Genomic DNA, 14409 nt, shown 5'->3' on the forward strand with positions numbered 1-14409 from the left:
GACGTGTGTGGATGTGGGTGGACAGGTGGGTGGTGCGTGGGAGTCTCCTTTACATAAGGTGCTGTACTGCTTTGTGCTCTGTGGCCTCACATCACCCCTGGGGAAGGAACAAGTGTTTATCGAGTGAGGCCTAGGCTCTCGTACACCCTTGTGACTATGCACAGAACTGCAGAAGCTCAGAGCAGGGCCATCGGTCAAAATGGAATCAAAATTGCTCTCTGAATGCTTCTTAGCATTAAAAAAAAAAAAAAATTCTGTACAACCAAAAAAAAACAAACCTACTGAAACCCAAGAACTATGCAATACTGGGCACGGCAGACCTTTCCAGAGACGAGTATCTGTGGTGGCCACTGCATTAGAGCCTCATAGAACTCCCGAGGTTGGAACAGAGGGAACCCCAGCCCCAACCCCGACTCCCATGGGCAGCAGCACAGAGATGTGGGCGCCCAGGGCAGGCCAGCCTGCCCACTCCTGCTCTGGAGAGGCCGCCCCAGCCCTGCAGCGAGCGGCCATGCTCACAGGCTCTGTGGGAGAGAGGAGGATCTAGAAAGGGTTCTGGGGGTGGGAGCAGCAGCCCTACTTCCATCGCTCTCCTCGGAGGGAAGGTCCACGTCGTCGCTCTTGTCGTCCACTGCAGGCTCCTGGGAAGGCATGACGGAATCCTGCAGAGACACAGGCCGAGTGACCAGGCAGCACCACACGGGGCTTCTGGAGACACTGCATGACCGGGACTCACCTGTCACATACACTGTGACGTCACAACACACGTCATTCACCTGTTACAGCATCGCCCTGAACATGGGAAGATGAGTACTGAAATTACCTGCGTTTTCCACAGGCGGAGGTGGCCGCTTAGCCCTCAGGCTCCACTCTTCTAGCAGGCGCTTATAAAATGTGTCTTTTCACATAGTAACACTTAGTCCTGTCAGCCCTGCCCTCATCACACGGCGGCCACAGTCAGGCCCTGGCTCCAGGTTCCATGGCTGACATCACAATTGAGGCAGCTCCCTATTGGTGGACCCTGGGGCCCCAGTAATGCTGGGGGACTCCTGGGGCTTGAGAACAGGCCCCGACCCAACTGCTGACCCAGGCCGTCACTCTGCAGCCCCTATGTCACCCCCTCTTCTCGTCTTGTGGGTAGCAGGGATGGGGTTAGCATCCCAGCTGGGCAGGGGGAGGCCGAGGGTCCCCAGGGGCAGGCCGAGGGTCCCCAGGGGCAGCAGTGTGGACTGCACCCCAGCCGGCCGAGGTGTCCACTCACCATATGCCTGCTGCAGGTCAGTGGGACGAGCACGTAGCAGCGCTTATGAACCAGCAGTTTGCAGTGGATGCACCTGTAGCCCTGCCTCGCGAGGCCCCATATCCTCTCGCTGCACTGGCCGCAGTACGCTCTCTGCGTGGACAAGAATAGGCACCGTCAGCCAGGCCCGGTGGCCCCGTGGTTCCCCCACACCAAGGGGACATGCTGCCCTGTAACAACACGCAGCCGGGCCTGTGCCCCCATGGTCCCTCCACACTGAGGGGACATGCAGCCAGGCCAGAAAGAGGCCTCTTCATACCTGGTACCAGGCCCCACCCAGGCCTAGTAGCCCTGACTCAGGTCTGTCCCAAGGTTGGGGGAACCAAGGCCCCGAGGGGCTGGGGCTATGCTCCCATAGGACCTTGTGGGCAGATAACGAGACCTCTCCGTGGGCAGGGCCTCCTTGCCTGCAGGACCTGCAGCGGGGTTGCAAATCCAGCCTGGCTGTGCTCAGAACAGCTGAGGGGCCCCGCCTGAGTGAAGTGACCCAGGTGAGAAGGTCATGGGGGAGCCTGACCACTGCATGACCCTCGTCCAAACCCACATGACCCCTGCATGACGAACACAGAGGCGACCATGCCTAGCAACTGAATGCATCTGGATTCTGAACCACTCTAGGGCTCCATGCGATTCAGTTCAGTTCAGTTGTTCAGTTGTGTCCAATTCTTTGTGACCCCATGGGCTGTAGCATCCCAGGCTTCCCTGTCCATCACCAACTCCTGGAGCTTGCTCAAATTCATGTCCATTGAATCAGTGATGCCATCCAACTATCTCATCCTCTGTCATCCCCTTCTTCTCCTGCCTTCAATCTTGCCCAGCATCAGGATCTTTTCCAATGAGTCAGTTCTTTGCATCAGGTGGCCAAGGTATTGGAGTATCAGCATCAGTCCTTCCAATGAATATTCAGGAAATCCTAAAGGATTTCCTTTAGGATTGACTGGTTGGATCTCCTTGCTGTCCAAGGGACTCTCAAGAGTCTTTACCACCACAGTGCCTTTGAGTGTGTGAGTGTCTCCTGCAGAGTACAGGTCAGCAGTGGCCTGCGGCAGGGGCAGGGACTCTGGGTGCCGCAGACCTGGGTGTGGTATAAGCCCTCTTGGAGGAGGTCGCCATTAACCCCGCCACAGCGCCGTCAGAACTTACATAGGACTGGGGAAACAGACTCTTGGAGGGCACAAACAAAACCTTGTGCACTCCAGGACCCAGGAGAAAGGAGCAGTGACCCCACAAGAGACTGACCCAGACTTGCCTGCGAGTGTCCCTTCTAGTACTACTCCACCCTTGTATTTTTCTCAGCATTTTAAAAAGACTTTAAATGGTCAATCTTTGTTCCTCTTGGTTATAAAGGCTTGAGATTCATGATCATGATTGGCTCGTTTGGTGAGAATTTTGTAACTTTTGGAAGTCATAAAACGCAAAGATGAGTGTGTCCAGTAGTGGGGTCACCCGCCTACCACTTGGAGCCCAAGTCGTCTCCTTGGTTACACGGTGTCCGTACATTGGCAGGCTCCCGCTTACTTCTGTTGCAGCCATATCCCATTTACATGTTTTAGCCTCTTTTGTTACATTTAACAAATTTCTTTCCTTCAAGAAAGTTTCAAATTACTCCTGGAGAACAGAAAGGATGCACTGTACCGGCGCTGACCAGAGCGAATCTTCCCCAAGAGTGGGCCAAGGGTGCAGGACCAGCTACTGGCAGCCAGTGGGCACAAGGAGCTCATTTCCCCCCAGGAAGGAGCCTCTCCCCCACACAGAGCACACACATCTCAGTCACAGCCACATGGCCAGCACCTGGGATGGTGCCCAGCACACAGTGGGAGCCCAGTAAAGCTCTGCTGAAGACAAGTCCATGCATGCACACACACACATGCACACACACCACTGCTCACAACTTCAGGAAAAGAAGCATGTACCCAAGTCCCCCACGCTGCTGGAGTTGTCCCGACCCAAGGAGGCAACCACAGGTGATGGGGCTCCCTCTGGGCATGGCCCAAGAGACAGTGATGGCTGCGAAGGCCAGATGCGAGGCCAGCCACAGGGTCACCCCTCCTGAGAGCTCTGACTCTGGCCAGTCCAGTTTAATACTGGCACCGGCGCCTCCACCCAGAAGGGTGACTGCTCATGAGCAAATCCAGGATTCAAGGAGGGAGTGTCAAGCCCGAGACTGCTCTCACCCCTGTTTCCAGCCCGTCAGCATTCATGGAACCATTAAAAAAAGTCACGTCTTTGGGACTTCCCTGGCAGTCTAAGAATCTATCTTGCAATGCAGCGGACGCAGGTTCAATCCCTGGTCAGGGAACCAAGATCCCGTAAGCTGTGTGGAATAGCCAAAAAGTAGTAATAATAAATAAAAATAAGTATAAAACATAAAAAAATAATTGACTAATTAAATCATAAAAATAATAACAAAAATGAAGCTTCATCTCTCAGAAAATCGGGTGAAAGTATTTTTCAGTCTGTCTCACGTGCTGCTCGGCTGGCCCCCTGCTCATGTTTTCAGTCATCAACCTCTGGGGCTGCTCTTACGTGGTCACATTGACTGCAGAGTTGTGCAGTTGCAACAGAGACTGCATGGCCCACAAAGCCTGAAACATTTACTCTCTGGCCCTTTGCAGGGGAGGTTTCCTCAGTTCGAAAAGCCCAGGAGAAATCCTCGACCAGCACAGCCAGCCCTGCTGGTGTCTTTACCCGGGTCTCCCCGCCCGCCTCTCACTCCATACTGTCCCTCCCCGCAGGACTCTCTCCTCATAATAAAAGCTGCAGTTCCTGAACCGTCTACCCAGCCAGTCCTGCAGCACAGGCGGCCCATGTGCCATTAGCAGACGCCCCTCCAGTTGTCCCAGGATGGGAAGAAGGCATCTACAGTGCCGAGGCTCAAACCCCTGCACTGGGGGGTTAAGGGCAGGGTTTCTCAGCACAGGGAGGGTGACAGTGATGTGGCCACTCCTCTAGGATGGACTCACTGCAGGGACAGCAGGACAGGGCACCTTAGAGCCACTGAGCTTTTCCCCAACTGCTTTCCAGAAAGCAGGGGTCTGGGTCTGCACCCCCAGAAGTACGAGGACTGTCACTGCGTAAACAGCAGCCCGGGGCACTGGCAGGTCTGAATGTCCTGCGTTTCTCTGGTCACCAACAAGGTCAGGGTGCCTGCATTCATGTGCAGTGACCACTCTTGTTCTAACTGACCACTCACACCCTTGCCCAACTTCTGACTTGGGCATTTAGCAAAAGGCCAGAACTCTTTGGTACTAAACACATTTACTGTCTTGATCTCTTATTCCAGGTTCCGCTACAAACATCTTCCCTGTGTGTGTTTCGTGTTCAACGTTTGCGGGCTGCAGATGCCTGGCAAGCGATTATGGCTGAATCTGAAGACCACTCCCCCCGTTCCCCCCTGCCAGGTTTCTCTTGAGACCTGCAGCGCTTCTAGGTTTTGATTCTATTTTTCTGTGTGTGTGTGGCACTGCCAGGCTTGTGGGATCTCAGTTCTGAACCAGGCCACGCCAGTGAACACCTTCCCTGATGATCTGCCCCGACTCACTCTGCTGTGAACCCAGCCCTGGACAGCCCCTCCCTGCTGACTCACACTCAACCAGTATCTCCCTGGGATGGACTGGATGACCCTCCACCCTTACAGGAGACACTCACGCTCTGGGTCCCAGGCTAGGTTCTGATCGCCAGTTCTGTCCCAGAGACTGGGGGTCCCCATTGGCCCCTCGTGCTCCCTGTTCTGGGGTGGACGCTGCACCCCCCTCTTCTCTCTGCAAGTCCCTGGCTGAGCCTCTCTCTCTGCTCGAGATCAGTTGTGTCCAGTGAAGGGAGCTCCGCCCTGGGAAGCTGACAGCCCTTGCTTTCGTCCTTAGGTCACCAGCAAAGATGGAGAGACGTGACCTCCTTCGTTGGCTCGTCCTTGTGAGCCCTGTTGACCCCACAGAGCCAGGTGTGCAGCTCCTGAGACATGTGGAGTGACTGCCCAGCGAACACAGGTGGATGGTATGGCCTCCAGATGTGGAGTCTGGGGACCCCAGGTGGGAAACCAGCCTGGGGATGAACAGCGACACGCCCACTTCCCCACCTGTGACGAGCCAGCTCCCGAAAGGCTGGGGGTATCAGGGTTGGCTCCCCCCTTGGCCTCCTGGTGTCTGTTAGAAGCTTGTCGGTGCTTGGGGGAGAGCAGGTGGGAGAGGACTAGAGTGGCCACCCTCACCCCAAATTCCTGCTCTTCCTTGGAGAGGAAAAGCCTTGCCCACAGTTTTGGGGAGGGGGTGTGGCAGGAGGAGTGCCAGGCTCTGCACCTGACGAATAGAGAAATGAGTTTTCCTCCTAGAACCTGTAGGCAGGAGAGGCCAGGCCCCTCTGAGCAGTCTTGCCAAGTGGGTGGGCTTCATCGTGGGCCAGTGAGCCACTTTGTCAAGAAGGGCGTGAGTGGTTCCCTGAGGTCCTTCAGGGCGGCCTGGCCCATCTGCCTGAGACCATCTATGGCCAGAACCTAACTGGTGCCCAAAGGCACAGGAGAGAAGCTGTCTGACCACAGGCTGGTCAGTCATCTGTTTCTTAACATGGGAGGGCAGGCAGTGGTACCTCGTGTCATCGGGGCTGGAAGTTTCGATTTCTCCAGGTTTCATCTTGTCTGTCTGGGTGCTTCACCGCAGTTTCACGTCCACACCCATCGGGTGGCCCGTCATCCCTGCAGCCCCCGCCCTCTGTCCACGCTCAGTGATGCCCAGCCTTCCCACGTTATCCGACACCCCAAGGACCTCGTGTCCTCTTGTCATTGTTGGAGGAACCAGGGCCCCCTCCTTCCCGACAGACACGCTTCATTCCTCGCTCACTCCTGACACAGCCCCGGGGCCCCTTGGCTGACTTCCCTCCAGTCGTTCATCACAGTGAACGGCACCCGCCACGCTGTGTGTGCCTACTCGTGCCAGGTGCAGGGGCCAGCCTCCAGGTCAGGGTGCCAGCACACGCGGGGCCCTAGGTCAGCAGGTGCTCGGCTGCTGTATGGGACTCAGTGGTGTCCCTCAAATTCATGTCCACCCATAAATGAGGTCAGATTGGGTCCTTGTCATGATGGGCATCCCGGAGGTGAGGAGTCGGGGGTGGGGGTGGGGTGCATAGACAGGAGGTGGCAGAGGCAGGAGGGCTGTGCTCCCAGCCCAGGGCCTCCGAGGATGCCAGTGACCCTAGAAGCTACACAGAGGCAGGAGGGACTCTCCCTGAGAGCAGCTGGGCCCTAAGAGCAGTCCTCGTTTTGGACTTCAAACACCAGACCAACCTGCTAAGCGCCTAGCCTGGGGCGCTCTGTGTGGGGAGCCCTGAGGCAGGCGGTCTTCAGCCACAGGGCCTCTGCAGGCACCTCCCTTTCCACGTGGCAACAGGACAATGACCACGTGAGCCCCGTGGTCTCTACAGGACACAGGGCAGCGTGAGGAGAAATACCATACGTGTAGCTATAAAGCCTTTGGAGTGAGCTGGGCAGTGGGGCCAGGGGCTGGAGGGCCGTTATCAGGCCTTGGGCTTCACAGGACACCCTTGAGACCAGCAGGGGACACTGTGTGGTAACACATGCATCCTGGTTACGGGACAAATCCAGGGTCCCTTCTGAATGTCCATGGAGTCCCAGTGCCAGGACTGGGGTCATGTGATGGGACACGGTACCTGGAAGGGGGTCATGTGACAGGGACACACAGGTCACATTTGTCAGAAAAGACCTGAGCTGGCGCCTTGCCGGCTCAGGGAGCTCATGAAGGGCTTGTGGCCATCCAGGGCTGAGTGTGGAGCACAGCCCAGCATCTCCCCCTGGGGGGGACTCACCCTGTTAAAGCGCTTGGCCTGGAAGAGGTGGCCGTTGGCGCGGTACAGCTTCCGCCATCTTCTGGCTCCACGGCGGTAGATGGATTCTGGAGAGAACATGAGAAGAGCGTAAAGAAATGGCCTTGGGGCTGCGAGCCCAGCTCTACCACAAGGTGGGTGGTGGGGACAGGCCGCCAGTCCAGGCGGCCCGGGGCGGTGGCCGAGGAGCTGAGACGCCAGCACCCTCGCAGCTGTTCCACACCGCCGGGTGGGGAGATGGTGCCCCGGACGACCCACAAGGACGGCCGTCTGCAGGGGCTCAGGCTGTGAGGCTACTGGGGCCTGTGTGCCCCCATGGGCTTCCTGTCCACTCCCTTCCCTCCGGGCGTGAAAACCAGGTCCCGTTCCACATGGGGACTGGCTCCATGGGAGCCAAGGGTTCTCCAGACCTTTACATTCAATTGTCCAGGGAGGGACCCTGGCCACTGGGAAGTCCACGGTCAGCCCAAGGCAGGCGTCCAGCCAGCACCGCCCCCCTCCCCCAGCTCCCCTTTAAGAACAAACCTAGGGGCAGAAACAAAGCAAAACCAACCGCACACTTATGCTGAGTTGAAAGTCACCAAAAACATCACATTCCCAACCTGCACCAGACTTGTGTGGAAGCAGCGGCTCATGAAACACGCTGAGGTACACGTATGACCAGGACGGGCGGTTTCATTCCTCCTCAAAAACATTTCCAACTTTGCTCCTTCCCAACGCTTTGAAAGTATGTGAAAACAAAATACTTGGGCTACAACGGGAAGCTTTGTGCTTTTACAGAGGTCTGTAGTGAAGGCGACTTTCATGAGAGTCAGGGAGCTGCCAGGAACATACAGAAGTGGAAACTGTAACGGAGTGTTTTTAAAACAAGCAAATGACCAGCTCTGGCTGGAACCTGTGAAACCTGGTCACAGTGACTGCAAAACCGGCTCCCCTCCCATCAACTGAGAGGTGAAGGGGGAAGCCAAGACGCCAACGCACAAACAGAACGGGGCTCCCCCGCCTATCTTGCCCTGGGCTCCAGGGGTTCCCGCTGATGCCCCAGGGTCCCTGCCTGATCACAGGGCATAGCCCTCCCAGCCAGATCCGGGGGAAGTCTGGCCCCCAGCAGGTCCCTGCCGACATCCACAGGGCTGACTGCCCTGTGTGTGGCGTTCACAACCCCCAGCCGTCCCTGCACGCGGCGGGGTGAGGCACCGAGTGACAGACCCCGAGACACAGAGGGAGCCGGGTTGTCAGGCAGGGACGCGGTGGCACAAGGCTCTGGCCCTTCCAGTGTTCAACACACACACAGCACGAAAGCCTGAAAATGCACCCACAGGACGCCCTTCACATTTCAGTAAAGCCACCCGAAATAAGGAACTCAAAGATGTCTAGCAGCCCCCAGCAGACCAGAAAGCTAGGCTAGGGGACAGAACAGAGCCCTTCGGGACTCCTATGTGTTGAGCAGGGCCGAGGGAACATGGGCGATGTCTTGTTGTCCACAGTGAGAGAAGCCGGGATCCCCGCTGTTGTGGAAGCTCTGACCACCCCCCTCAGCCCCTCTCCACTGCCCCATGTATGGCTGTATTCGGAGGCGGGGCCCCTGGGGAGGTCACTGAGTTCAGCGGTCATGCGTGGGGCCCCCTGATGGGGTCAGTACACTCATAAGAAGAGGAGGAGACACCTGACCTCTGTCTCCACTGCATGGGGACCCAGCCGGGGCAGTGTCTGTAAGCCACGAAGAGGGTGCTCATCAGACCCCGACCCTGCCGGCACCCGGAGCTCAGCCGTCCACCCCCAGACCCTGAGAAGTGAGGTCCTGTAGTCTCTGCTGCATACGGTGTATTGTGACAGTGACTCGAGCAGACCAGACGCCTGCCTCACTCCACACACAAATCATCCCCTCAGTATGTAGGGACTGAGGGACTTCCCTGGTGGTCCAGTGGCTAAGACTCTGTGCTCCCAATGCAAGGGCTCAAGTTCGATTCCTGGTCAGGGGACTAGATCCCACATGCCACAACCAAGACCTGGTGCCACCACACAAATACACTCATCTAAAAAGACAAGGACTGAAACTAAGGGGCAAAATGACAAGTCTTAGAAGGAAACCTGACGATCTTAATCGGAGGTGGAGAAAAACCCTGAAAACAAAAGGAGGAAAGGACACACGTTCACCCTAAGGCAACACGAGGCCAGACAAACCCCCGTCTCATTATCAGCTGTGCCACATGGGCTAATGATTCAGGATACAGGAGGCATGCCCACAAGTCAATGAGGGAAAACAGAAACGGAAACAGAAGATGAGTCTCCTGCAACGCCAAATACTGTCAAGGATCAGAGTAACCGAAGTCGCCTGTCCTTCTGGGGGAGCTCAACCACAGCCAGAATCAATGGTCGAGGGCATGTGTGCTTCCCCGGGACGCAGCAGTCACACTGCTCCTAGGTCAGCGCCTGACAGGCCTCACATGTGGGCTCACGGCCACCGGAGGATGTCTGCAGCCACCCAGGTCCAAGAGGACAGGTGACCTGGGGCATGGCTGTCTGGGAGGACCCTCAGTCAAAACCCAGCTTGAGCCACCCTCGGCCACACAAATGCATCTTCCAAAATCAAATCAAATCAAAAAATCAGTACAAAATCACAGGGGCTTCCCTAGCGGCTTAATGGTAAAGAATTTGCCTGCCAATGCAGGAGACATGGGTTTGATACCTGATCCAAGAAGATCCCATGTGCCGTGGAGCAGCTAAGCCTGTACACTACAACTACTGAGCCTTGCTCTAGAGCCCAGGAGCCACAGGTGAAGCCCGAGTGTCCCAGAGCCTGTGTGCCACAAGAGAAGCCACTGCAATGAGAAGCCTGTGCACCACGACTAGAGAGGAGACCCCGCTCACCACCATCAGAGAAAAGCCTGTGCAGCAACAAAGACCCAGCAAAGCCAAAGATAAACAAACAAATAAAAAAATTTTAAGTTATAAAATGGCAGACTGACGTATATGAAATGGGCTCTGTAAAATGACGCCTGTTATCAAACTAAAATGGCTTGCCCAGTGGCTCAGAGAGTAAAGAATCTGCACACAATGCAGGAGACCTGGTTTCAACCCCTGGATTGGGAAGATCCTATGGAGAAGGGAATGGCAACCCACTCCAGTATTCTTGCCTGGAGAATTCCATGGACAGAGGAGCCTGAAGGTCTACAGTCCACAGAGTCAAATTAAAAACCAAGAAAATGGACAGTGTGATGTTTCAGGATGCATGTTCATTAAGGGAAATCATCCTAGTAAGTAGACTGGGACAGTGCGTCAGTGCTGGGCAGGCTGGCTGCTGAGGGCGTGCATATCCACTCCACTGTATGTTTCATAACATGCGTGATTCCCATGTTCTTGGGGTGCCTCAAAGGCTGCAGTAAACAATATACAATAGGAACTGTAAAAACACAGCGAGGGGCCAGAGGTGGCAACAACAACATGGTCATAAATGAATCTCAGATCTTAGTAGAAACACTGAGCTCTGTCTCTGCACAGAGGCTCCAGCTGCTGCTGTGAGCCCACTGCAGGAACCATGTCCATGCCGCTGCTGCTTGTGCCCTGACCAGTGGGGAGCAGTGCCTGCAGACACACGCTCCATACCATGGGAGGACACTGGCTAGAGGGGTGGGCTCAGAGAGCCACAGGACAGATGCAACACGGCTCCCAGATGGCAGAGGTTATAGGTGTGTAAGTTCAGGGAGAAGCAGAGAGGAAGTGCTGAGCAGACAGGAGGGAAGTGGCGTCCTCCAAGCTCCAGAAGACAACCAGCCCTCCTGGGGGAGGGGTCAGTGTATGTCCAGCACGTTGCAGGACAGACACATGTCGGACAGAGGTGTGACCATGCTATTGTCTTTAGCGGGAGACTGAGTGTGGATTCAGGAGGCACCTCTTGGCAGTGGGGGGTGGGGATGTGGTGGTTCATTTCATGTGTCAGCTAGGTGGACCACAGTGCCCAGATCTGTGGTCAAAATATCTTGGATGTTTCTATGAGGGCGCTTCCAGATGAGATGAACATTTAAGTCAATGGCCTCAGAGTGGAGCAGATTTCCCCCCACGGGTGGGCTTCATGTGATCAGGTGATGGCTTTGTTCAGTCACTCAGCCATGTCTGACTCTTTGTGATCCCATGAACTGCAGCATGCCAGGCTTTCCTGTCCCTCACTATCTCTTGGCGTTTGCTCAGATTCATGTCTATTGAGTTGGTGATGCCATCCAACCGTCTCATCCTCTGTCATGGTGACACCCTGAACAGACCCAAAGGCCACCTTCCCCCAGCGAGAGGGATACTGTGGCAGACAGCTTTGGACCTGGACCATGGCAGCAGCTCCTCCCACATCTCCAACCTGCAGGCCTGACTTGCGGCCTCCATGACCCTGTGAGCAGGATCCTTACAATAACGACTCTCCACATGTTCTGTCAGTTCTGCTTCTCTGGAGAACCTGACTCACATGGGCTCTCAGGTGTACCATCCATCACCCCCGTCCCTGGCAGGGATGGGGAGATGTCAGAGCCCCAGCAGTGCAGACCCCGGCCCCAATCCCAGCAGAGGCACAGGAGCCCCTGGTTGTCCAACCCACACCCACGTTGCCACCTGGAAAGCAGTGCCCTGTGGACTTATAAGGAACCATGAAGGACTGCAGGGAATCCCATACCTTTTTTTTGGGGGGGGGTGGGGGGGACACTGCATGGCATGTGGGATCAAACCTGTGCCCCCTGCACTGGAAAGCAGTCTTAACCAATGGACTGCTAGGAAAGTCCCCACTTCACACTTACATTCTGGAGTGCGAAGTCAAGTGGGCCTTAAGAAGCAATGCTGTTAATAAAGCTAGTGGATGCGATGAAATTCCAGCAGAACTATTCAGATCCCTAAAGGATGATGCCATCAAGGTTTTGCATTCATTATGTCAGCAAATCTGGAAGACCCAGCAGTGGCCACAGGACTGGAAAAGGTCAATCCTCATCCCAATTCCCAAGAAGGGTAGTACTAAAGAATGTGTTAATCATCAGACAATTGCACTCATCTCCTGTGCTAGGAAGGTCATGCTTAAAATCTTGCATGCTAGGCTTCAGCATTATGCGAACCAAGAACTTCCAGATGTCCAGGCAGGGTTTCAAAAAGGAAGAGGACATAGAGATCAAATTGCCAACATTTGCTGGATTATAGAGAAAGCTAGGGAATTTGAGAAAAACATCTATCTGTTTCATCAACTATGCTAAAGCCTTTGACTGTGTGGATCACAACAAACTGTGGAAAGCTCTTAGAGAGACGGGAATACCAGACCATCTTACCTGTTTTCTGAGAAACCTGGATGTGGGTCAAGAAGCAACAGTTAGAACCCTGTATGGAACAACTGATTGGTTCAAGGTCAAGAAAGGAGTGTGACAGGGCTGTCTGCTGTCACCCTGTTTGTTTAACCTATACGCTGAGCACATGTGAGAAATGCCAGGCTGGGAGAAATATCAACAACCTCAGATATGCGGATGATACCACTCTAAGCTGAAGCTCCAATACTTTGGCCACTTGATGCAAAAAACTGACTCATCTGAAAAGGCCCTGATGCTGGGAAAGATTGAAGGAAGGAGGAGAAGGGGACAACAGAAGATGAGATGGTTGGATGGCATTACCGACTCGATGGACATGAGTTTGAGCAAGCTCTGAGAGTTGGTGATGGACAGGGAAGCCTGGCGTGCTGCAGTCCATGGGGTCGCAAAGAGTCGGACACGACTGAGTGACTGAACTGAACCAGTCTAATGGCAGAAAGCAAAGAACGGAAGCACATTCGGATCCCAACTCATCTCACACAACAGGCAACGGAGGCAGGCACACGCATGTGCAGAACACATGTCTGTGCAGATCCTGACTCACCCGACACAACAAGAAACGGAGAAGGGCACGTGTGCAGAGTGCTTCAAAGGGCCGGGCACACTGGGGATGACCTGCCCCTTCCCACCGCTCTGGCCGTGGGCCCTGCCTGTCCACCTTCCTGTGCAGCTGGTCTCAGTGGTAAGCAGTCCTGAAAACCAGCCAGGGGTGGGTGGGGGTAGCTGGCAAGACTTCCATAAGAAGAGGCACTGGTGGGTGACCCCAGCTGACCTCGCGGCTGCTCCACCCAGAGTCCTTGGGGATCAGGAGGCTCCACCTTAGTCACTGTGTCACGGCTGAGTTCAGAGTTGGAGCTGCTCAAAGCCACAGTCCACTTGGGAGCATCCAGTGGTCTCCGGGGTGCCTGCAATCTGAGTGCAGGGTGGGAACAACTGCAGTCCTCATGGTCCCTGGGCTCGGCCACTCTGGTATCTTCGCTCAGCCTCAGCGACACCCCCAGAGAAGCTCGCTGCTTGTCTTTGGAATTCTATAATTAGGGTGGCTGCAGGGAACTTTAATGAGCTCCGTTTCTATGGCAATCTAGCAACATGAGGGCTCTGACAAGGTGAAGAAACTACACTTTAAAAAGGGAGCTTAGAGCAACAGACCTCGAAACAAACCAGGCAGCCCCCAGATTGGGCGGGGCGGGGGGAGTGGTGCGTGAGGAGGTGCTGAATTTGCAGGGCAGGTCATGATGCTCTCGGAGGCTTCTCTGGCTTTTTGCTAGACATGGACCCACTGCCCAGGTGACTGGCCCAACCAGCACAGCCCCCAGTCCTGTAGCCTCAGAACTACAGCAGGAACGCACCTGCAGCAGGGCACCTGGGTCAGCAGAATGCGTCCCTGGCAGTTCTAGGTTGGTGACCAGCCCAAGGCAAGGCCAGGGAGCTGGGAGGTCCTCGCAGCCCTGGGGCTGGGCTGGGGGTGGGGTCCTTGGCAGAGCAGTGCTGTTTCCTCCAGGCCTGGCTTCCTGCAGGGGAGTCGTGTCGCCTGGGATCCAGGCCCCAGGAGGCAGGGCATTTACTCAGGTTGCCCTGTCCTCACCAACCACACGTTCCACCAAAACCCTCCTACTGCAGGCTGCACGTGACCATCTGAAAAAGAAGTCTGGGATTTAGGTGGGTTGCTGGCCTGAACTGGGGGACATGTCTGGAGCTGCTGTGGAACCTGGTGGCCGCATAGGCTGGGCATCCCTGAGGGACACAGTGAGACCGGACACAAGCCCCAGGAAGCCCATGGAGCCATACAGCTTGTGGGCCTTTCCCTAAGGGCTGGTATCACTTAACCGTGGCCACCCACTGCTAGGCACACCAAGTGACCTGTCTCAAGAGGGACCTGGCACTGCCCCTAGAGCCATACGACCCAGACCCATGTCCACCTGCAGCCCTGAAGGTCATGATGGGGGCAGG

The 14409-nt window shown here is 55.6% G+C and overlaps 1 protein-coding gene across 2 annotated transcripts in view; it reads right to left on the reverse strand.

The window, feature by feature from the left end:
• The window catches only part of PRKCZ (protein kinase C, zeta), a 101763-nt gene that overhangs the window by 20700 nt on the left and 66654 nt on the right, over positions 1–14409 (reverse strand). For both annotated transcript variants that reach the window (XM_010849984.1, XM_010849985.1), the window contains 3 exons: positions 7115–7200; positions 1262–1393; positions 581–662 (listed from right to left, as the gene is read on the reverse strand). In XM_010849984.1, coding sequence (XP_010848286.1) covers positions 581–662; positions 1262–1393; positions 7115–7200 — 300 coding nt within the window. The remainder of the gene's footprint in view (positions 1–580; positions 663–1261; positions 1394–7114; positions 7201–14409) is intronic.

The sequence above is a fragment of the Bison bison genome, unplaced genomic scaffold (assembly GCF_000754665.1).
Source record: "Bison bison bison isolate TAMUID 2011002044 unplaced genomic scaffold, Bison_UMD1.0 scf7180017864289, whole genome shotgun sequence".
In the NCBI taxonomy this organism is placed as follows: Eukaryota; Metazoa; Chordata; class Mammalia; order Artiodactyla; family Bovidae; genus Bison; species Bison bison.